Below are 24,971 nucleotides of genomic sequence, written 5' to 3'. Positions count from 1 at the left end.
CAGCAAACATTCAGGGAGGCAAACTGTATGTTCGTCTTTATCACCAAGGGGCTCAGAGTACAAGAGTAAGGTAGTCAAGCTGTAATTTAAGGGAACGGTAACATACTGGTTGTTACTGGAACTAGTAATTCAGAGGGCTGGACCAATGATCCAGAGACAAGAGTTCAAAATCCAACAAGGCAGCTGAGGAATTTGAATTCAATTAATAAATAAATCTGGAATAAAAACTAGGATCAGTAATGGTGTCCGTGCAACTACCAGATTGTTGCAAGAACAGCTCTTGCCAGCTAATGTCCTTTAGGGAAAGAAATCTGCTGTCCTTACTGGTCTAGCCTATGTGTGACTCCAGACCCACTGCAATGTGCTTGACCCTTAACTGCTACACCATTTCAAAGGCAAGTTAAGAGCAAGTAGGGATGGGGCAAGAAGTGCTGGCCTTGGCAGTGAAACATACATCTGGTGAATGATTTTTTAAAAATCTATATGATATATTATATAGAAATAATATAGATATAGTTATAGGAAGAACCTCCCATAGAGGAGGTTCAGCAAAGGTCCTGGAATGAGAAGACTGAACTACAAGGATACATTGAGTAGAAACGTGCCTATATTCTCTGGAGTTTAGGGGAATGTGGAATTATCTCATTGAAAAGAATAACTCTTAAGAGGGTTTTGACAGGGTACATGCTGAGAGTTTGATCCCCTCGTTGGAGAGTTGAAAATTAGGGGGTGTAGTCTCAGGATAATAAATCGGTGATTTAGAGGAGGAGAAATTTCTTCACTTTGAGGGTTAAGAGTCTTTGGAATACTCTACCCAGACTGGTTGAGAACATCCATGACTGAGAATGATAAGATTCTTGGGAACCAAGGGATATGGAGATAGGATGGGAAAGTTAAATTGACGTAAGCATTAACCCATGATCTTTTTAAACAAAGCAGCAAGCTCAAGAGCTGCATGGCCTACTCCTGTTCCTATTATGTATGTTCTTTTTGTGAATGGTGGGGCAAGCAAAACGTTTTCAGTGGGAGAGCATTTGGGGAACAGTGATCATAATAGGTTTAGAACAATTATAGAAAGGGACAAAGAATCATGAAACTTAAAAATAATAAACTGGAGGAGGGCAAATTTCAAAGAGCTGAATAGGGATTGGGCCCAGGTGTATTGAAAAATTGATTGGCAGAACAGTAATTGAACACTGGGAGGCCTTCAAAGAGCAGAAGATTCAGGTAGAGAGTAGGCACATTCTCACAAGGGTGATAGAAGAGCATCCAAAGCCAGAGCTCCCTGGCTGACAAAAGATTAAAATAACAGAAAAAGGAGATTTATAACAAATCTGTGTTTCATAATACTGGTGGGAACTAAGCTGAATATAAAGTACAGAGGAGATTAAAAAAGGGAATAAGAGGGGAAAATAGTATGAGAATAGATTAATGGTTAACATTGAAGAGAACTCGAAAGTCTTTTACAAATATTATAAATATTAAAATAGTTGTCAAAGGAAGGGTGGGACTGATTAAGGACCAAAAAGGCAAAGATCTTTTGGAGGCACTAAATGAGAGAAGAGGATGCTGCCAAAGTAGTAGTTAAGGAGGAGGTAGTAGCAATATTGGATAAAATTGAAACAGATCAAGAGGAGCTATTTAAAAGATGGCAGTATCCAAACTAGACATTTCACCCAGTCCAGATGGGATGCATCCTCAGTTACTGAGGGAAGTAATGAAGAATTTGTTTAGGGTTTTGGCCCAATCTTCTAATTCTCCGAGTATGTAGGTGCTGCCATAGGACTCAAGGATTGCAAATGTTACATTGCTGTTTAAGTAGACAAACCCAGAAATTACACCCAATTAGCTAGGCCAAAATAAACTGGCACTTGGAAAAGTATGGGTGCTTAAATTAGTCAGCATGGATTTGTTAAAGGCTAATCATGTTCAACTTACTTTTTTAACCAGGAAGTTAACCAGGATGATGTAGCTGATGTTTTGTATGTGCTTTCAAAAGTTGATAAAGATCAGACATGTTACCAAAATAAAAGCCTTTGGGATTAAAGGTATAGTGCTGCATGGATACAAAATTAGCAAAGGGACAGAATGCACATTGCAGTGGTGAACAATTGATTTTCAGGCTTGAAGGAAGTATACAGTGGTGTTCCCCAGCATTTGTCATTAGGTCCACTGCTCTTCATATATATATATATATATATATATATATATATTTTTTTTTTTAAATGTTTTAATTAGAAAAATAATAAACAATGAGGAAGATAGTAAAAGACTTGAGAAGGACATAGCCTGATGAAATGGGCAGACACATGGCAGATGAAATATTACAGAGAAATCTGAAGTGATACATTTTATTAGGAAGAATAATGAGAGACAATGTAAATTAAATGGTACAATTTTAAAAGGGAGTTCAAGAACCTGGGTGCTTATGTGCACAAAGCTCCGAAGGTGGCAGGACATGTTGAGAAGGCTGTTAAAAAGACAAGCGGGATCCTTGACTTTATGAATAGTGAAATAGGGTACAAAAGCATGGAGGTTATGTTAAATCTTTATAAAACACTCGAAGAATTTTGATAGAGTAAATAAGGACCAGGAAACATCAAGATTGGTTTGACGAGAATGACCAGGCAATCCAGGAGCTACTAAATCGCAAGTGCAAGACATTCCCGAACTGGAAGCGCCACCAAAATTTGAAGGAAAGAAAGCAGATCTACAGACAAATGAAGGCCAAGGTCCAACAGAAAAACCAGTGAACTAAAGAATGGATGGTGGGTAGAGAGAGCGCAGGAAATACAGCAACTCGCGAAACCCACAACATGTGTGGATTCTTCAGTGCAGACAAGACTATTTATAGCCCAGCATCCAAGGACCTACTCCACTGAGAGCTAAGAATGGAGTGGTGCTCATCAAAGGACAGAGACGCAGTCAACACTCATTGGAAGAAGCACAATGAGCTCAACCAAGACTCAGCTTCCAACATGAATGCCCCTGACCACATCACACAGCATCCGCCACCATCTCAGCACAATCCCAGCCTGACATGAGGTTGAGATGGCCATTCGAAAGCTAAAAGCAAACAAGGCTGCCGGAGCAGATGGAATCCCTGCCAAAATACTAAAATAGTGGAAAAGTACTCTTGACACAAATACATGACCTCATTTTCCTCATCTGGAAAGGAGAGCATGCCAGGGCATCTCCAAGAAGCCATAACTGTGACCATCTTCAAAAAAAGGAGACAAGATTGACTGCAATAACTATCAAGGAATATCTCTGCTGCACATCACAGGGAAGGTCATTACAAGAGTCTTCCTCAATCGCCTTTTCCTTGTGGCAAAAGAGCTCCTACTGGAATTACAATGCAGATTCCATCAACAGGCACAGTGGTCATGATCTTCACAGCAAGACAAGTCCGAGAAAAATGCAAGGAGCAGCAGCAATCTCTATTCATGGCCGCCTTTGATCTCACAAAGGCCTTCAACTCCATCAACTGGGAGGGACTGTGAATTGTCCTTCTCAAATTTGCTTGCCCACAGAAATTCATCACCATCCATCGCCTGCTGTAGGATGACATGCAAGCTATGATCCTTACCAACAGATCTGCCACAGACCCAAACCAAGTCCAAACTGGGGTTAAGCAAGGCCGTGACATTGCACCAAAGGTCATTTCTATCTTCCTCGCCACAACACTCCACCCCATCTCCATAAAACTCTGCCAGAATGGAGCTACTCAACAGGACAAGTGGGAACTCAGCCTATGACGCCTCCATTCCAGAACCAAGATCACTCCAACCTCTGTCATCGAACTGCTGTACACTGAGGACACTTGCGTATTTGCACAGAGGCTGAGTCCTAAACTATCGTTCATGTATTCATGGAGGCATATGAGAGAAAGGGACTTAGGTTAAACATCCGGAAGACAAAGGTCCTCTACCAGCCTGCTCCTGCTGCGCAACACTACTCCCCAACTATCAAGATCCATGGTGAACCACTGGACAAAGATGATAATTTCTCATACCATGGAAGCCTCCTCTCAGTGAGGGCAGACCTCAACGATAAAACATCGCCTCTAGTGTGCCAGCGCAGCCTTTGGCTGTCTGAAAAAGAGTGTTTGATGACAAAGACCTCAAACCTGGCACCAAGCTCATGGTCTACAGGGCTTCAGTGCTACCTGTCCCCTCCTGTACGCACCAGATACATGGACAACGTACAGCAGACACCTTAAGTTCCGGGAGAAATATCACCAGTGATGCCTTTGCAAAATCCTGCAAATTCAATTGCAGAATAGGCGCTCCAATAGTGTCCTCTCTCAGGCCAACATCTCCAGTATCGAAGTACTGGTTATGATTAATCAGCTACATTGGGCAAGCCACATCATCTGCATGCCTGACACAAGATTCCCAAAACAAGCTCTCTACGTCGAGCTTTGTCACGGCAAGTGATTACCAGTGTCCAATAGATGGATATCCATTTACAGATTCAGGCAGCAGAAGACATAGAGAATCTTAACTGTTTTATTGTTAAACTATAGTTCGGTACAAATATCAGTTTCCACTCTTCCCTTCTGGATCCTTTTCCTGTCCAGAAACTAGGTTTCTTTCCGCCCCCGCCCCCGCCCCCGCCCCAGCCCCAGCCCCAAACAGGGGGAAAAACCTAGCTCTTAAGTACAGGCTTCAATGAGCATCACCTGCTCTCAATTCACTCTGAGGCTTGTCCTGGTTTGCTCTTAAAGGGATCTGCATTTCTAACACTGTCAACCAGGAGGGCAAAGGAAATGTTTCTTGGATGTCCTCAAAGCCTCCCTGAAAAAATGCAACATCCCCACTGATTTGTGGGAATCTCTTGCTCGAGACCACCCAAACTGGTGAAGAAGCATCCGTGAAGGTGCAAACCATTTCGAAAGTTTCCGACCAGCCCAGGTGGAGGACAAGCACAAACAGTGGAAAATATGTATCGAAATCCAAGCATCCTATCCACCTTTCTCATCAAACACTACCTGCCCAACCTGTGTGCACAGATCCAGCATTGGACTTAGTCACCTCAGGACCCACCTCCGAGTGGAAGAAAGTCATCCCCCATCCTGAAGAAGAAACCACTTCCAGAGGAAAAAGGGTAGTAACCAAATGACACAGATTTAAGGTAATTTGCAAAAGAACCAGATGGGAGATGAGGGAAAAAATTACATGGTGAATTTTTAATGATATGGATGTATGCCTTGAAAGGGTGGTGAAGCAGACTCAATTGTAACTTTCAAAAGTGAAATGAATAAACACTTGGGAGGGAAAATATTTACTGAGCTATGGAGAAAGAGCACAGGCTATGATACTATGGGCTTTCCAACTTACCAACTCGTATCTCCTGAGCTTGTAACAATTTGGTTGTCATCCAGGAAACGACAACATGATAAGTAGCCTGTAAAGAAAAATAAAACACAAACGTTAACGGCTAAAATAAAAGCAAAATACTGCAGATGCTGGAAATCTGAAATAAAAACAGGAAGTGCTGGAAAAACTTAAAAATAGTAATGCGGACTTGAAATATTAACTCTGTTTCTCTCTCCACAGATGCTACCAGACCTGCTCAGTTTTTCCAGCATTTCCTGTTTTTATTACAAACATTAAGGCATTCTTTCAATATCAACATTAGCGTAATTGGTTCTAAAATGTCTGCAATCAAGTCCAAAATTCAATTTAATACAAGTTTTCATGCAGAGCTTCTCATTCCATCAGGTCTGACCTTTCCAACATAGCATATAAATTACATAAGAAAAGTTGGAAGCTGAGGGCAACAAATAATCACAAGTAGTTTCCAAAAAGATAAAGCTCAAATATGCAACCTCCAGAAATAAAATCAAGCCATAAACTGAATACCATTTTAACGGTTTTCATTAATTAATTTTAACTAACTGCAGTCCACAGATGACATTCTCAGTTCCAAAAGAATTAGACAGAGGGGAAATGGTAGCATAGTGGTAATATCACGGGACTGGTAATCCAGAGGCCCAGGCTCCAGGGACATGGGCTCAAATCTCACCATGACAGCTGGTGGATTTTAAAAATTGGAATTGGAAAGTTAGTCTCAGTAAATTGTTGTAAAAACCTATCAGGTTCAATAATGGCCTTCAGGGAAGGAAATCTGCCATCCTTCTGGGTCCAGACCCACAGCAATGCCCTTTGAAATGCCTCAGCATGTCACTTAGTTCAAAAGCGATTAGGAATAGACAACAAATGCTGGCCTTAGCCAGTGATACATCCCATGAAACAATAAAAAAAAACCATAGCACGTGTCATCTACAATGGTTAATCAACACATCATTAGCTGCTTTTAATTAGTCAATTTCATATTTCTCCTGCTCTTGCAAAAAAAAATTGTCACCTCGCTAAAGAACCTCATTTTCATAACTCATATCTTCTGGTCTCACAATCCAAGAAACACAGACACATTTACTTTGTTCAATTGCCTCAAATCTTTGCTCCAGTGGGACCAAAATTTACACCAAATATCACCTGAAGTCATCTTCATCATTCTTCTCTAAATCCTTTTCAATGAGTTAATGCTCTTGTAACTTTGTAAAAGTGCATCATGTTCCAGCAATATTCTAAATGTGAGGTTGCTAATGAGTCATGCAAGGTTTAAGTATCTAACAAATCAAATTAATCCAGATATCAGATTAGCCTTTACAGCTTTATATTGAAAATTGCTGATGAGTGACTAGTTTCTGAAATTCCACGAAAAAGATACACAACAGCACATGCAAGTATAAGTTGGGTGTTTAATGATCAGATAGTACTTTTTTGTTCCCTTTTCCTCCTTTCTTGAAGGCATTGATGCTTTGCTTTGCTGTTAGTTTCACAAGAGCACTACCCAGAGAGTTGGTTCAATCTTGGTATCATAACTCAGTCAGATCACATTCTTATTCAACATGCACACTTTGAAGGGAGAATCATTAAATATGGAGCAAAGAGTTGAACCTTGACCAGTCTTCCTTTTCCAAGCAGAGGCAGTAATTAGGCCAACTATAATATCTCTATTACTGCCTCAGCTACATCAAAACTAGGACCTTCATGGTTAGTATACCTTACCTACAATACCACTTTAACCAACTGAGCTATTGGGGAATTACTGAGATCAACATTTCTCATCACTTACTCCAATATTACCATACCTGTGTGACCCGGTAGTTCCCTGCTCACACGAACATTGCCCTCTCTTGTTTTCAAGCTGTATATTGAACAGATGTTGTCCAGCCCACCACAAGCAACATAGTTTCCAGATGGAGCGTATGCACAAGTCATAACCCATGATGATCGCAAAGGGATAGCATGCATCTGTAGGAAAGGCAAGAAAATATCAAATGGTTACTAGGTTTACACAAATCTAGATGTAAAATTTGGAACATTGTTTTAAAACAGTAAAAGTAATTATGTTCTTACCTTGTTTGTTGTATAACTGTCCCAGATGATTAACTTTCCATCTTGAGATGCACTGACTAAAAGTCTGCAAGTAAAAAAAAATTCTGCATTGAAGGAAGTCAAGGCCATGGATAGCATAAAGAAGAAATTTTACACAAACAAGAACAAAGCTCAGAGACACTAGTTATGAGAAGAGATTGGAGAAATTGATACGCCATCCCAACGTGCCCCCAAACCCCAATCAGAACAACAAAAGAGACTTGATAAATGTTCAAAATTGAGGGGCCAATGATAAAGTAAATTGAGAAAACACTACTTCATTAGTTGGTGGTTTGGTAACTAGAGAGCATAAATTTAAGAGGCTAAAGAGAGTGGTCAAAACATACATATTTTTTAAATAAACAAAGAGGACTTTTAGAATATGGAATAGTGGGGGCAAGGGATCAAATATGGGAAGATGTGATATATCAAAGAGTAGAGAGAAATTAAGAGGGGAAAATAGTAATATGGGAAATGAGGGTCAGAGAATGGCAAGAAAGGACAGAGAAGCAGGACTAGATGTCACAAAGGTAACAAAAAGACAAATCTAAAGGCTCTGTATCTTTATCTGCATTCAGATAAAGTAAATGAATTGATAGCACATACTGAAGTAACTAAATAAGATCTGATAGCCATTACAGAGATGTGGCTGCAGGATGACAAGGATTGGGTCCTGAATATTGAGGGGTATATGACCTTCAAGAAGAATGGAAAGCTAGGTAAAGGTGGAGGGGGAGCACTGTTAATCAAGGATGGCATTTGTGCAATAGTTAAAGATGCCTTGGTTCAGGAGATCAGGAAGTAGAATCAGTTTGGGTGGAGATGAGGAATAGTAAGGGGGAGGGGGGGGGGGGGGGGGGGGGGGGGTGAAGTCACTGGTGGAAATGGTCTACAGGCCGCACAATGTAAGACAAAGAATACAAGAAAAAATATTGGGTGCTTGTGATAAAGGGATGGCAATTATCATAGGTGACATTAATCTAAATATAAACTGGAAAAATCAGATTGGCATGGATGGGGAGTTCACAGAATGCTTTCAAGATAGTTTTTTTTAGAGCAGCACATTCTGGAACCAACTAGATAGCAGGTTATTATTAGACTTGGTGTTGTGTAATGTGACAGGATTAATTAATGACCTCAGGGTAAAGACACACCTAGGTAGCAGCGACAACGGTATCAGTGGGAAAAGAGTGGGTCTAAGACTAATGTTTTAAACTTAAATAAGGGCAACTATGTGGGCATGAAGACTGAGCCAGCTGAAGTTAACTGGGACAAAAACAAAAACAGAATTACCTGGAAAAACTCAGCAGGTCTGGCAGCATCGGCGGAGAAGAAAAGAGTTGACGTTTCGAGTCCTCATGACCCAAGGGTCATGAGGACTCGAAACGTCAACTCTTTTCTTCTCCGCCGATGCTGCCAGACCTGCTGAGTTTTTCCAGGTAATTCTGTTTTTGTTTTTGTTTTGGATTTCCAGCATCCGCAGTTTTTTTGTTTTTATCTCTGAAGTTAACTGGGATGCTAGGCTAGGGAATCAATAGAGAAGCAGTGGTAGACATTCAAGGGAATATTTCAGAATATGCAGAATAAGTATATTCCTGCTATCAAAAAAAAATTCTGATGGGAGGACCCACCATTTGTGGTTCACTAAAGAAGTTAGTGAAAGCATCAACCTTAAGGAAAAAGCATAACTGCGCAAAGATGAGTGGTCAGAATATAAAGAACAGCAGAGAATGACAAAAATGTAAATCAAGAGAAATAAATTAGAATGAGAGGAAGCTAGTTAGAAATGTAACAACAGATAGCAAGCATTTCTACAGGTATTTAAACATGAAACGAGTAAGTAAAGTTAGTTTTGGTCCTTAATAGTGACAATGGGGAACTAATAGATAATAAGGAAATGGCAGATGAAATGAACAAATATTTTGCTTCTGTCTTCATAATAGAGGATACAAAAAAAAACTTTCTAGTAATATCTGTAAATCAGGAGATGGGAGAGAGAGGAACTTGGTGAAATTACAATCAGTAGGAAGGGGGTACAGAGCAAACTGATGAGGCTCCAGGCTGACAAGTCTCCACATGGACTTCAGCCCAGAGTCTTAGAAGAGGTGGCTAATGAGGCAGTTAATTTAATTAATTATTTGGTGTTAGTTTTCCAAAATCCTAAATTCTAGGAAGGTTCCATCAGACTGGAAAGTAGCAACTATAAGCCCTCTATTCAAGAAGGAAGCGCGGCAGAAAATAGGAAATTATTGGCCAGTTAGCTTGACATCTCTCTTGGGGAAGGTGTTAGAATCAACCAGTATGGAGTTTATAACTGGGCACTTAGAAAAACTTGAGGTAATCGGGAAGAATCAGCATGATTTTGTGAAAGGGAAATCATGTTTAACCAATTTATTAGAATTCTTTGAAAGAGTAATGTGCTGTGGACTAAGGGAGCCAAAGGGACAAAAGGAGTAAATGTACTATACTTAGATTTCTAGAAGGCTTTTGATAAGGTGCCACATCAAAGATTACTGCGGAAAATAAAAGCTCATGGTGTGGGGGTAACATATTGGCATAGATAGAGGATTGGCTGGCTGACAGAAAACAGAGTATGCATAAATGGGTCTTTGTCTGATTGGCAGGACATGACAAGTGGAGTCCCACAGGGGTCTGGATTGGGGCCTCAACTTTTTACAATTTACTTCAATGACTTAGATGAGGGGAGGGAAGGCATGGTAGCTAAATTTGCAGACGACATAAAGATAGGTAGAAAAGTATGTTGTGAAGAAGATATAAGGAGTTTGCAGACAGATATAGATAGGTTGAATGAGTGGGCAAAAATCTGGCAGGTGGAGTATAATGTGGGGAAATGTGAAGGTGTTCACTTTGGCAGAAAGAATAAAAAAGCAGAGTATTACACTTAAATGTCGATTGACTGCAGAATTCCGAGGTGCAGAGGGATCTAGGTGTTCTCGTGCATGAGTCACAAAAAGTTAGTATGCAGGTACAGCATGTAATCAGGAAGGCTAATGGAATGCCATCCTTTATTACCAGAAGAAATGAACATAAAAGTAAGGATGTTATTCTTCAGTCATACAGAGCATTGGTGAGGCCTCATCTCGAATACGGTGTTCAGTTTTGGTCTCCTTAATTAAGGAAGGATGTAAATGCGTTGGAGGTGGTTCAGAGGAGGATTACTAGATTGATACCTGGAATGACTGGGCTGTCTTATGAGGATAGGTTGAACAGGCTAGGCTTGTTTCCACTGGAGTTGAGAAGAGTGAGTGGTGACTTGATTGAAGTATATAAGATCCTGAAAAGGTATTCACAGGTGACCTAGAAAGGATGTTTCTTCTTGTGGGAGAATCCAGAACTAGGGGGGCAGGGTTTTAAAATTAGGGGTTGCCCTTGTAGGACAGAGGAGGAGGAGAAATCTTTTCTCTCAGAGGGTTGTGCGACTTTGGAGCTCTGCCTCCGAAGGCAGTGGAAGCGGGGTCACTGAATATTTTCAAGGCAGAAGTAGATAGATTCTTAATGGGCAAGGGAATCAATGATTATCAGGGGGTAGATGGGAATGTAGAACTCAAAACACAAACAGATCAGCCATGATCTTATTGAATGGCAGAGCAGTCTTGAGGGGCTAAATGGCCTACTTCTGCTACTATTTCCTATGTTTGTATGACATAATGTATCAGGAACAGCAAAGAATGGAACCAGGTGAATAACTTCTGGAAAGAAATTGGGCACAAATTTGGAAAAAGTAAAAGGGGAAATGGTGTACAGTTAGTTAATAACCCTCAGAGTATCAGTTGCAGAGTGGACTGACCTGTATTCTTATTAAAAATTCTAACATGATAAACCTACACCATTAAATTCTTGTTCCTGTCAAAATGTTTACCAACTTGAACACTTAATTGACTATATTCCATGTCAGATGAGATTATACTGCAAACCTGAAAACCAGAGATTAACAGCATCAACTAAAAATGATCCTGATTGATCTACATCAAAATGAGCATTAAACCATTAATTTATTCCTATCCCAATATCTAGTGACTTAATGATGCCAGGATAGTGCTTTTCTAAATATGCAGGTTGTTAATAAGGACTGTTTTGAGCCATGGACTGCGCTTCTGTTTATTCTTTCATGCAATGTGGCCATCTGACAAGGCCAGCATTTGTTGCCCATCGTTAATTGCACTTGATCTGAGTGGCTTGTTAGGCTATTTCGGTGGGCAGTTAAGAATCAACAACCTTGCTGTGGGTCTGGAGTCACATATAAGCCAGGCCAGACCTCATAAGGGGAGATTTCCTTCCCTAAAGAACATTAGTGGGCAAGATGGGTTTTTACTGACTACAGTTTCATTTCTGAGACTAGCTTGTCACCACTGACCAATACAATGTCCATTTGGGATAATCTGTTATGACCATAATCTAATTTTTACAATCCATGGCAAAATTGTGTTGCAAACGCTATAATTTCAAGACTGAGCCATATCGGTAAATACGCCATCACAATAATTTCTCCAAACATTATAACTGCAAGGAATCAATAGATTAGCTCTACATATCAAACTTCAAAAGCACCAAAGCCAAGGAAGGCCTCTAGATATCAGCTATCAAAATCAAAAGAAAGGAATGCCATTAGAATTGAATGGCTTCTAGCTGAATGCAGATTAAAAATTGCTGATGGCACACTGCAAAGATCACAATGAATACAGTAAATGTGAGTTATAATTGTAAGTTACTGTGCTAACTGATCATAAAGTCATGTGTCAATATTCAAACACTGACCTGGAGTCTGATCCCCAGTGCATGGCGTAGATTTTAGCCAAATGTCCCCTCAATGTACGTCTTGTGCGCATTTGGATTCGACCGACTGAATCCAATCCAGCTGTGATCTGGAAAAAAAGATTTAGTTAGCTGTACTTCTATGAAACTAGAAAAGAACATAAAGGTAAAATACGTGTGTTTTGTCCATTTTCCATGAAATGTGTTTACCTGGGCTAGGGTGGAATCACCACATGCTTTTCTTGCATCCTGCAATGACAAGCAAAATTCGACTTACTACATAGTTAACACAAGTAATAAATCTAATACCAGTACTTAAGATGCCATTCAATGTCATTAGGCTTATTTTTAATAGTGATGTCTTTGTCTTTCAACTGTCCTCATTCCGAGGGTTGGCCTCACTATGAACAATCTTTCTCCATGATTTCTACTCTCCAGTGCCCCTCTGCCTGTCCCATTGAGAGGCCAGTCCACATCATGATATCCATCCATGCCATCTTGGGTCTTCTCTTGTGCATGTTTTCCAGGTGTTTTACCCTGCATTACCTCTTTTTCTAAACACTCCTCTCCTGTTCGCATCACTTCTTCAAAATATGAGAGCTACCTTGACATTACTGTTTCAAACAAGTTCCTCGTAACACCTTAATAGTGATAACACCATGCTAATAAAATAACCTTCCTGGATTAGATAATTCATACATTCAACATCACCTTGCAAACCCACAACCTCTACCACCTAGAAAGACAAGGGCAGCAGGTGCATGGGAAACACCAACTGCTTGTTTCGCTCCAAGCCACATGCTATCCTGACTTGGAACTATACCGCCATTCATTCACTGCTGCTGGGTCAATATCTTGTGAATCCCTCCCCAATAGCACTGTGGGTGTACCTACACAGCATGGACCGCAGCAATTCAAAAAGGTGGCTTACCACTGTCTTCTCAAGGGCAATTAGGGATGGGCAACAAATGCTGATCTAGCCAACAACAGCCACATCCCGTGAAAAAATATATTTTAAAAAACTGACAGTCAAGGTTTAATTTTCATAGACTGCATGCCTGTGGTCAAAAATCAGTGCAAGTCTGCTGCTGTCTCTGATGTCACTCTGGGCCTCCTACTTCCTATCGTTGGTCCCCTTTTAAATGCCACAACACTGTGTGGTCGAATCTCTTACAAGATCAAGAGCTCCCGCCAGAGCAAGCAGCAATATTCAAAATCATGGCAGCAACAGAAAATAGGAATTGTGGAGCTGCATTATGCAGGAAACCAAAGGACTATTTGGCAAGAATGGAGTGTGTGGGGATGTGTATGAGTGGGGCAAAGAGGAGGAAGTTAATTAGAAGAAAGGACTTCTAGACTTAGAGAACCTCTGATGGTAAGGAGGGGAAGGCTTAGAGAACCTCTGATGGTAAGGAGGGGGAGAAAGAACCCAAAAAGATCACAGCGATAGAGCAGAGAGATGGAAGCAGAATAAAAGAATCCAAAAGCTGTATCGGTAGGGACAAACCTGCTGCCCCAATCCCAGCCCCATGCAGAACTTGGATGGTAGGACAACAGTGGCATTGAAAAAGATCAATTACCATCAGTGATGGTAATGCCACTGAACAACAAGGGACGATGGTTAGATTCTCTCTTGTTGGAGATGGTCATTGCCTGACACTTGTGTGGTACGAATGATACTTGCCAATTGCCAGCCCACACCTGGATATTGTCCAAGCCTTGCTGCATTTGGACATGGACTGCTTCAGTATCTGAGGAGTCATGAATGGTGAACATTGTGCAATCATCAGCAAACATCCCCACTTCTGACCTTATGATGGAAGGTAGGTCATTGATGAAGCAGCTGAATAGCCGGGTAGATGCCAGTGTTGTAGCTGTTCTGGAACACAAGTCTTCAGTATTACTGCCGGAATATTGTCAGGGCCCATAGCCTTTGTAGTATCCAGTGCATTCACCTGTTGCTTGATATCATGTGGAGTGAATCGAATTGGCTGAAGACTGGCATCTGTGATGCTGGGGACCTCCAGAGGAGGCCAAGATGGATCATCCACTCAGCACTTCTGGCTGAAGATTGTAGCAAGTGCTTCTGCCTTATCATTTGCATTGATGTGTTGGGCTCCTCCATCATTGAGAATGGGGATATTTGTGAAGCCTCCTCCTCCAGTGAGTGGCTAATTGTCCACTACCATTCACGACTGGATGTGGCAGGACTTCAGTGCATAGATCTGATCTGTTGATTGTGGGATCACTTAGCCCTGTCTATCACTTGCTGGTTATGCTGTTTGACACACAGGTAGCCCTGTGTTATAGCTTCACCAGGTTGACACCTCATTTTTAGGTATGCCAGGTGCTGCTCCTGACATGCCAACCTGCAATCTTCATTGAACCAGGGTTGATCCCCTGGCTTGATGGTAATGGTAGAGTGGGGGATATGCCGGACCATGAGGTTACATTTTTTTTTTTTGAGTACAATTCTGCTGCTGCTGATGGGCCACAGCGCTACATGGATGCCCAGCCTCGAGTTGCTAGATCTGTTCAAAACCTATCCCATTTAGCACAGTGGTAGTGCCACACAATATAATGGAGGGTATCCTCAACATGAAGCTGGGACTTTGTCTCCACAATGATTGTGCGGTGGTCACTCCTACCGAGATATGGACAGATGCATCTGCAGCAGGCAGGGTGGCGAGGATGAAGTCAAGTGCATTTTTCCTTCTTGTAGGTTCCCTCACGACCTGCCGCAGGCCCAGTGTAGCAGCTATGTCCTTTAGGACTTGGCCAGCTCAGTCAGTAGTTGTGCTATGGAGCCATTCTAGGTGGTGGCCATTGAAGCCTCCCACCCAGAGCACACTCTGCGCCTTTGCTACCCTCAGTGCTTCCTCCAAGTGGTGTTCAATAGGAGGAGCACTGATTCATCAGCTGAGGGAGGGCGGAACGTGGTAATCAGCAGGTGGTTTCCTTGCCCATGTTTGATGCCATGAGATTTCATGGGGTCCAGAGTCGATGTTGAGGACTCCCAGGCCAACTCCCTCCCAACTGTATACCACTGTGCCAACACCTCTGCGGATGGTGACGGTGGTGTTTGGAATATTACTGTAAAGTATGATTCCATGAGGATGACTAGCCTGTGAGACAGCTCTCCCAATTTTGGCACTAGCCCCCAGATGTTAGTAAGGAGGACGTTGCCGTTTCTGGTGCCTAGGTTGATGCCAGATGGTCCGTCTGGTTTCATTCCTTTTTTGTGACTTTGTAGCGGTTTGTTCCAACTGAGTGACTTGATGAATTTCAGAAGGCATTTAAGAGTCAACCACATTGCTGTGGGTCTGGAGTCACATGTAGGCCAGACCATAAGCCCCACATATTTCCTTCCCTAAAGGACACTAGTGAACCAGATGGGCTTTTACAATAATTGACAACGGTTTCGTGGTCATCATTAGACTTTTAATTCCAGATTTTTATTGAATTCAAATTCCACCATCTGCTATGGCAGGTTTCGAACCCAGGTCCCCAGAGCATCTCTGGATCACTAGTCCGGCAACAATACCACTACACCATCGCATCCCCCCAATGACATTACCATCACTGAATCCCCCACTATCAACATCCTGGGGATTACCATTGACCAGAAACTGAACTGGACTAGCCATATAAATACTGTGGCTACAAGGGCAGGTCAGAGGCTAGGAATTGTGCAACGAGTAACTCACCTCCTGACTCCCCTAAGCCTGTCCACCATCTACAAGGCACAAGTCAGAAGTGTGATAGAATACTCCCCACTTGCCTGGATGAGTGCAGCTCCCACAACACTCAAGAAGCTTGACACCATCCAGGGCAAAGCAGCCTGCTTGATTGGCACCACATCCACAAATATTCACTCCCTCCACCACCAACCCACAGTAGCAGCAGTGTGTACCATCTACAAAATGTACTGCAGGAATTCACCAAGGCTCTTTCAACAGCACCTCCCAAACCCATGACCACTACCATCTAGAAGGAGAAGGGCAGCAGATAGATGGGAACACCACCACGTATAAGTTTCCCTTCAAGTCACTCATCATCCTGATTTGAAAATGTATTGCCATTCATTCCTTCACTGTTGCTAGGTCAAAATCCTGGAACTCCCTAACAGCACTGGGGATGTACCCACACCACATGGACCGCAGCAGTTCAAGAAGGCAGCTCATCACCACCTTCTCAAGGGCAACTAGGAATGGGCAATAAATACTGGCCCAGCCAGCAAAGCCTACATCCCATGAATGAATTTTAAAAAATGTAGATGAGGGCTATGCAACTAAAGGATAAATAAAGTACCTTCACTCCTCTTATTCCCCTTCAAGCTTTCATGCATTCATTGTTTTTCACCCCTCCAATATAAAGGTATAATAAGTACACTATTTCTTCCCAACAGCCCCCCATCAGCATTCTGTCAGGACCATTCCCTCTGTGACACCACTCCTTCATCACCCCTAACTCCTCATCCTCTTCCCACGACACCTTCCAATGCAATTGCAGAAGGTGCAACACCTGCCCCTTTACTTTCTCCCTCATCACCGTCTAAGGCCCTAAGCACTCCTTTTAGGTGGAGCAGTGCTTCACTTGCGCCTTGTTCAATTTGGCCTACTGTATTCATTGCTCCCAAAGCAGTCTCCTCTACGGTGGGGAGACCAAACGCAGACTGGACGACCACTTTGCGCAATACCTTCTCTCAGTCTGCAAGTATGACCCAGACCTTCCTGTCGCTTGCCATTTCAACACACCATCCTGCTCTCATGCCCACATGTCCATCCTTAGCCTGCTGCAATGTTCTACTGAAACCCAACACAAACTGGAAGAACAGTACTTTATCTTCCAATTAGGCACTTTACAGCCTTCTGGACTTTAAGTTCAACAACTTCAGACCAAGAACTCTCTCCTCCATCTTTACTGCCTTTTTTAATCCAATTGTTTTTATTAATGTTAAATAAAAATTGATTCATTTTTCTATCCTTTTCCCCAACACCCCGCACCCCCTCCACAGGGCCAGCTGTCACTGGTTTCTACGTTGTGCTTTCACAGAGCACTGATCCTTGTTCTGCTGTTAACACATTCTGCTCTTAACTTTATGCTACTACCAGCACCTCCTTTAGTCTTTACCACTACTGTTAACACTCCTTTTGTCTTGTATCCATGACATCTTTGTCAATCTCTCCTTAGCTCCCACCTATCCCTGACTTCCTATCTTGCTCCACCCCCTTTTTAGTAGAAAATCCATCACATTTCTACTTCTCTTTAGCTCAGAAGAGTCATACAGACTCAAAACATTAACTCTGCTTCTCTCTGCACAGATGCTGCCAGACCTGCTGAGTTTTTCCGGAATTTTGTTTTTATTTTATACTATTTGTAAAATAAGTTACAACCGTTGTTTCAACATAAAAAGCAGTGCTTTTGATAAACAGTTAAGTTGCAAGATTTAAGAAACCTGCCTAAAATTATTTACATGTTTGTGCAGTCGAAAAATTGTTGCTTTCTATCATGATAGGTTTAATGCAATCTGTAATCGAAATTTTGGTTACTTCATTCATTCTTACATTAGTCCCTTTGCTGAAATTTTTTTTAAACAAATCTCAATTCTACTGTCTAGTTTTTGTTTCTTTGTCAGTCATATTCCCGTATGTTTAATTCTCTTGCTTTCTGCAAATACTTTCAGTCAATTCTGCATTTGCTTTTCTTTTAGTGGAAGATAAGCAGCAGATGAGGCATGATCTCAAGTAACCCAGAAATAGATGGCTGCCGATTCAAAGTGCTGGCAGTAACTGTTGCCCAAAATGAACAAACAGCACTGACAGAGGAGGGCAGGCATGCAGGAAAAAAAGGGAAGGAAAGAGGGACCATGAGAGATTTAAAATATAATGATTTTATATTTGAGGTGTAGATGAAGTGGGTGCTAATGTAGGTCAGTGAGCACATGGGTGATGAGTTAGGAAACGGAAAGAGTTTTGCAATAGTTCAAGTTTATCACAGTTTGGAAGATGGGAGGTCAGCCAGGAGAGCCTGGAATAATTGAGTCTAGAAGTAACGAAATAATGGGTGAAGGTTTCAGCATATGGGCTGATGGGGATAGACAATATTACAGAGATGAAGAAGGCAGTCTTCAAGATAGAGGAAATATGGGGCAAGAATTCAGGGGCAAATAGAATGCTGAGGTGGCCAAGTCATCAGGGACGGGGATCAAGTCAGTGACCATTTAGAGGAGTTTGTGGCAGACATCGGTTCACTTTTCCCGGTACTTAATTCAAGTCAATTGCAGATTACTTCTGATTAACATCTCATTCATTGGTTATATTCCACTAAAAGAAAAGCAAATGCAGAATTAACCCAGAAGTAGTGGAAAGGTCAGGAGAGGCAGAGTTAGGTGTGGAACCTGATTTTTTTTTTTAAATAGTGTCACCGATGGCAGCACATCAATAAGAAACAGGCAGCAAACATGGGCATATCATCTCTAGACATATAATCATTTCATCTCAGTGAACATGGGCAGATACTTATGGGGCTACAGACTTAGTGGTGCCAGGACATTGAAATCAACACAACTGGTTATAATTTGAATCAGTTTAACAGTCAAATGTTTAGCTATTAATTAGGCAAGTATAAACTGTTTCTGAACATTTTAACTTTTGAAATTGATGAGAAAATTGTTTTTCGGTGATCAAGTGATTTTGTACGCTCTCATCACAACCAAGAAAGACAACACTGAGAAAATACTGGGACTTGGGAGCAGGCCAAATGAGTTTCCATGCAATTCAGACATAGACAGATAGATGTAAGCCCTATTTCACAACTGTTGACTCTAGACAGGTGGCTTGCTTTACTGTTAATGAAGCAGCCAATACCAGCAGGACCTAGGCTGACAAATAGCAGGTAACAATCACATCTTATAAATATCAAGTGATGACCATCGCCTACAAGAAAAAGGTAGGCTTGGCCTAAATAGCCAAGTGGTTATGGTACTGGGTTTGTAACCCTAAGATCAAGAGTTCAAATCTCACAATGGCAAAACTATGAAACAATGTAACTTCATCTGAAACAGATGGAAACAGGTTTACTCAAAAGAGTATCAAGAGTTCAAATCTCACAATGGTAAAATCATGAAACAATGTAATTTCATCTGAAAAAACAGATGGAAATGTGTTTGTGGGCTTGGCCTAAATAGCCAAGTGGTTATGGTACTGGGTTTGTAACCCTGAGATCAAGAGTTCAAATCTCACAATGGCAAACTGTGAAACATGTAACTTCATCTGAAACAGATGGAAACAGGTTTGTACTCGAAAGAGTATCAAGAGTTCAAATCTCACAATGGTAAACTATGAAACAATGTAACTTCATCTGAAACAGATGGAAACGTGTTTATTTAGGGCTTGGCCTAAATAGCCAAGTGGTTATGGTACTGGGCTTATAACCCCAAGCTCAAGAGTTCAAATCTCACAATAGCAAACTATGAAACAATGTAACTTCATCTGAATAGGAACAGATGGAAACGTGTTTGTACTCAAAAGAGTTACAAGTTGTTAAAGCTTGGCCTAAATAGCCAAGTGGTTATGGTACTGGGTTTGTAACCCTGAGATCGAGAGTTCAAATCTCACAATGGCAAACTATGAAACAATGTAACTTCATCTGAAACAGATGGAAACAGGTTTGTACTCGAAAGAGTTACAAGAAAAAGGTAGGCTTGGCCTAAATAGCCAAGTGGTTATGGTACTGGGCTTGCAACCCCAAGATCAAGAGTTCAAATCTCACAATGGCAAACTATGAAACAATATAACTTCATCTGAAACAGATGGAAACAGGTTTACTCAAAAGAGTATCAAGAGTTCAAATCTCACAATGGCAAACTATGAAACAATGTAATTTCATCTGAATAGGAACAGATGGAAAAAAAAACGTGTTTGCTTGGCCTAAATAGCCAAGTGGTTATGGTACTGGGTTTGTAACCCCAAGAGCAAGAGTTCAAATCTCACAATGGCAAACAATGAAACAATGTAACTTCATCTGAAACAGATGGAAATGGGTTTGTACTCGAAAGAGTTACAAGAAAAAGGTCCAGATGTCCCCCCAGCTTCAAAAGCAGAATCAAGACCTCCATTTACAACATTTTAAAGGACACCACCAACCAAAATCTTAATTGGACCTGCCACATCGACATAACTTTAACAGCATTTACACAGGTCTGTTAATCTTAATTAAAATAAATCACTTTCCATTCAACCAAATTAAATTAGCTAATCTCAGCCAGAATGGCAGCAAGATTCCCTCTGTTCTTATGGGTGGGTGCCCTAGATCATGATATGCCAAGAATCCTGCATCTCATCAGCAACCTTCACTGGAAGTTTAAATAAAGGATGCTGCACCAGCAGAGGGTTGGGCTCAGTTCAGAGGATTTCCAAAGCAGTAACCATGGTTAAGTACCCTTGGTTGTTGTCTATGGAATTATATCTCAATATGAGTGGCTGTCTTAAGGGAAGACACAGAAATAAAATTGGAGTGGAAGGATTGAAAATCATGTGCTTTTTAAAAAAAACATTAAACTTTTGAGGGCAAGGGATATTGGGTGTGATAGAAGTTTAGTTTTTCAAGGAATTTGGAACACTAAATTATACTCATGAACAATTTCATTCAGAAACATCATGTAACTTCAAATTTAACAAACTATAATAATAAATAATGGGACTTTGATCTTTCTTCAGTCACAAGTGACATTTTAACTTAGGTTCATTTCTTCTGTAAGTAACAAGCAGAGTGAATAAAGATTAACCAGTAGATGTAGTGTATTTGGATTTCCAAAAGGCATTCAATAAGGTGCCACATAAAGGTTACTACATAAGATAAGAGCTTATGGTGTTGGGTGTGATATATTCACAAGGATAGAGGGCTGGCTAGTTAACAGGAAACAGACAGTCAGGATAAATGGGTCATTTTTAGATTGGCAAACTATAAGCAGCGGAGTGTCCCACAGATCATTGTTAGAGCCTCAACTATTTACAATCTATATTAATGACTTGGATGAAGGGACTGAGAATATTGTAGCCAAATTTGCAGGCAATACAAGATTGGTAGGAAAGTAAGCTGTGATGAGGATGCAAAGAGTCTACAAAAGGATATAGGTAGGGTAAGTGAGTGGACAAAAAATTGGCCGATAGAGCATAATGTGTGAAAATGTGAAGCTGTCCATTTTGGCAAGAAGAATAGAAAAGCAGAATGTTATTTATGGTATTGAAGAAAGACTGCAGAATGCTGTGGTACAGATGGACCTGGCTGTCCTTTTACATGGATCACAAAAAGTCAGCAATCAGCTACAGCAAATAATCAGGAAGGCAAATGGAACATTGGCCTTTATTGCAAGGCACAGAGTATAAAAGTAGCGAAGTCTTGCTACAGCTGGACAGTGATTTGTTGAAACCACAACTGGAGTACTGTGTACAGTTTTGGTCACCTTTCTGAGGGAGGGACATACCTGCGCTGAAGGCAGTTCAGAGAAGAATCACTAGGCTGACTCTTAGGATGAAGGGATTTGTCGTACGAGGAAAAGTTGAGCAGGTTGGGCCCATACTCAATGGAGTTTAGAAGGAGAGGTGAGCTTATTGAAACATGAGAGATTCTGAGGGGCCTTGACAGGATAAATGCTGAGAGGATGTTTCCCCTCATGAGGTGAATCTAGAACTAGGGGGACACAGTAACAAAATTAAGGGGTCTCCCTCTCAGAGGGTTATTAGTGTTTGGACTGCTCTTCCCCAGTGAGAGGTGAAGGTTGGGTCATTAAATATATTTAAGGCTCAGTTGGACAGATTTTTCATTGACAAGAGAGTCGAGAGTTAAGAGGGCAGGCAGAAAAGTGGAGTTAAGGCCAAAATCAAAATAGCTACGATCTTATTGAATGGTGCAGCAGGCTTGAGAGGCCATATGGCCTCCTCTGCTATTACTTCTTATGCCCTTAATTGAATTTAAGAATGCAAAGTTGATGGAGAATCTTACCCTAATTTGATTCCGCAATTGTTCTGCTTCTTGCCGTAACTGTTCCAGTTCACTCATTGTCCTGGCTTGATATCAAGATGTCCACACTATCACGAAAGAGATCTATAATGCAAAACAACTTTAGTCAGCACTATTCAAATTCATTCAGCTATCACAAAAAGGGTTACATTCTGCGCACTATGATCTATTACAATGCAATAATGCTTCTGAGGATATTGTTAGAACAAACATGTTAACACTTATGAAGGTTCACTCCTCACCCCACAGTAGAAAGGCTGCTTCTCATCACAACTACATTTAAAAATATATAGATTTTCAATATAGCTTCATCTTCAAATCAGAAATCAAAGTACTAAGGAATTCACTTTTTTGCGCCACTGACAAGCACCAAGTTGATGAAAATTACAACTATCCTTACAGTACCAACAATACAGTACATCAAACAAAGTCCTTAAGAAAAGCACATTATCCTACAAACACATTGGATTACATACGATATACAGGACAGAAATGGTCATATGGCCCAACCATCCCATGCCAGTCTTTATGTTCCATTCAAGACCACTCTCATCTTTCCTCATCAAAATCTACATCGTAACCATAGATTCCTTTCTCCCTCATATGTTCGTCTAGTTTCCCCTTAAATGCATTTGTTTCAACCACTCCCTGCGGTAATGAGTCCCACATTCTCACCACTCTTTGGGTAAAGAAGTTTCTTCTGAGTTCCTTATTGGATTTCTTAATGACTGTCTTATATTGACATCCTTTCCTTATGCTCTTCCTCAAGTTGAACCATTCTGTAGCCATTCTATCAAATTTCATATTTTTATAATTTGAAAAGGTCTTTATTAGCTCACTCCTCAGCCCTTTTTTACCATGAGGAGAGACACACAACTTGTTCATTCTTTCCTGATATGTATACCCACACATTTCTGATATAATTCTTGCAAATATTCTCTGCACCATCTCCAGTGCCACTATATTCTTTTTTATAAGGCGGCCACAAACACACAATACTCTAAGGGTCATCTAACGAAGGTTGGATATAGCTTTTGAAAAACTTCCTTACTTGCCAATTCTATCCCTCCAGAAGTAAAGTTTAGAACTTTGTTTGCTTTTTTTTAATGGTCTTACTAATCTGTGGCACAATTTTTAGTGATTGTGTATTTGTACTCCGAGATCCCTTTGTTCCTCTACTCCACCTAAACTCACATTTTCCAAGCAATAAATGACCTCCCTATCCTTTCTATCAAAATGTACTACCTCACATTTATCTATGTTGAACTTCATTTGCCAAGTATTTTCCCATTCTGTAAGCTTAATATCCTCCTGTTATTTGTTGCAATCCTCCTCAATATTGACTATGCTCCCAATTTGCTATCATCTGCAAATTTAAAAATTGTGTTGATTCCAAAGTCCAAATCCTTCATATAAATTGTGAAGTGGTCCCAGCACTGATCCTTGTGGAACACCACTTCCCACCTTTAGTCACTCTGAATAGTTACCCTTTACTCCCACTTTCCGCTTCCTGTCTTGAAGCCTGTTAGCAATCCATTCTGCTACTTGTCTCCAAACTCCACATTCTCTACCTTATTCATTTGTCTATTACAGTGCAGCTTAACACAGGCCATTTGAAAATTCAGATAAATTACATTTACTGCATTTCCATTGTCTACACCCTTACCTTCTCAAAAAATTTAACAAGTTTGGTCAAGCAAGGATTTCCCTTTCAAAATCCATGCTGACTATTAATTATTATATTTGTTTCTAGATGTTTTTCTATTCTCTGTTTTAGTATGGATTCCATTATTTTTCCTATCAATGATGTTAAGCTGACTGGTCTATAATTCTCTGGGTATGCTATAACCCACTTCTTAAATTTAGGAATTAAGTTAGCTATCCCGCCAATCCTCCGGCACTACACCTTTTTCTAACGAATCATTAAATATGTGTAGTACTACCTCTGCTATTTCTTCCCTAGATTCTTTTAAAATGCATGGGTGCCATCTATCTGGATCAAGGGCTTTATCCTTTGAGTTTGATTAGTTTATTCGACACGTTCCATTTTTATTATTTTAAATGCATTTATCTCATTACTCTTCAGTTCAATGTTGTCTATCTGGTAAATGGAGAGATGGTGGCAATAATGGTAATGTCACTGAATTAGTATTCAGAAGGCCAGGCTAGTGCCCTTGAGGTCATGGTTTCAAATCCCACCATGGAAGCTGGTGAAATTTAAATGTGATCAACTACTAAATCTGGACTTGAAATGTAGTGTCAGTAATGGTCCCATGAAACTATCAATTGCTGAAAAAAAAAAACCATCTGGTTCACTAATATCCCTTTAGGGAAGGAAATCTGCCATCCTTACCTGGTTGGTCCACAAGTGACTCCAAATCCACAGCATTGTGGTTGACTCTTAATTGCTCTCTGAAATGGCCCAGCAAATCACTAAGTTCAGGGTAATTAGGGATGGGCAACAAATGCTAGCCTTGCCAGCAATGCCTACATCCTATGAAAAGAATGAAGAAAAATACCAAAGCAAAGTAATATTTCCACCATTTTTGTTACCTGTAGTATTATTCTATCTTTTCCTTAATGGTCCTAATCCCATTTCAGCCTTATTTTTAATTGATGTGCCTATAAAATATTTCCCTATTTTGCTTCACGTTCCTTGATAATTTAATTTCACAGTTCTTCTGTCTTCCTAATGGTGTTCTTCTTCTACTTCTCTCCTAATCTCTT

The 24,971-nt window shown here is 40.7% G+C and overlaps 1 protein-coding gene across 2 annotated transcripts in view; it reads right to left on the bottom strand.

Annotated features, from left to right (window-relative positions):
• LOC121290298 (guanine nucleotide-binding protein subunit beta-4) overlaps positions 1 to 24,971 on the bottom strand; it is a 79,229-nt gene that overhangs the window by 12,766 nt on the left and 41,492 nt on the right. For both annotated transcript variants that reach the window (XM_041210601.1, XM_041210591.1), the window contains exons 2-7: positions 22,227 to 22,328; positions 12,432 to 12,470; positions 12,225 to 12,331; positions 7,431 to 7,494; positions 7,163 to 7,325; positions 5,343 to 5,409 (exon numbers count right to left, since the gene is read on the bottom strand). In XM_041210601.1, coding sequence (XP_041066535.1) covers positions 5,343 to 5,409; positions 7,163 to 7,325; positions 7,431 to 7,494; positions 12,225 to 12,331; positions 12,432 to 12,470; positions 22,227 to 22,283 — 497 coding nt within the window. In that variant the 5' untranslated portion in view covers positions 22,284 to 22,328. The remainder of the gene's footprint in view (positions 1 to 5,342; positions 5,410 to 7,162; positions 7,326 to 7,430; positions 7,495 to 12,224; positions 12,332 to 12,431; positions 12,471 to 22,226; positions 22,329 to 24,971) is intronic.

Source organism: Carcharodon carcharias, chromosome 2, assembly GCF_017639515.1.
Source record: "Carcharodon carcharias isolate sCarCar2 chromosome 2, sCarCar2.pri, whole genome shotgun sequence".
Taxonomy (NCBI): Eukaryota; Metazoa; Chordata; class Chondrichthyes; order Lamniformes; family Lamnidae; genus Carcharodon; species Carcharodon carcharias.
Note: the sequence above shows the minus strand (reverse complement) of the source record. Positions and strands in the feature narration are given on the sequence as shown.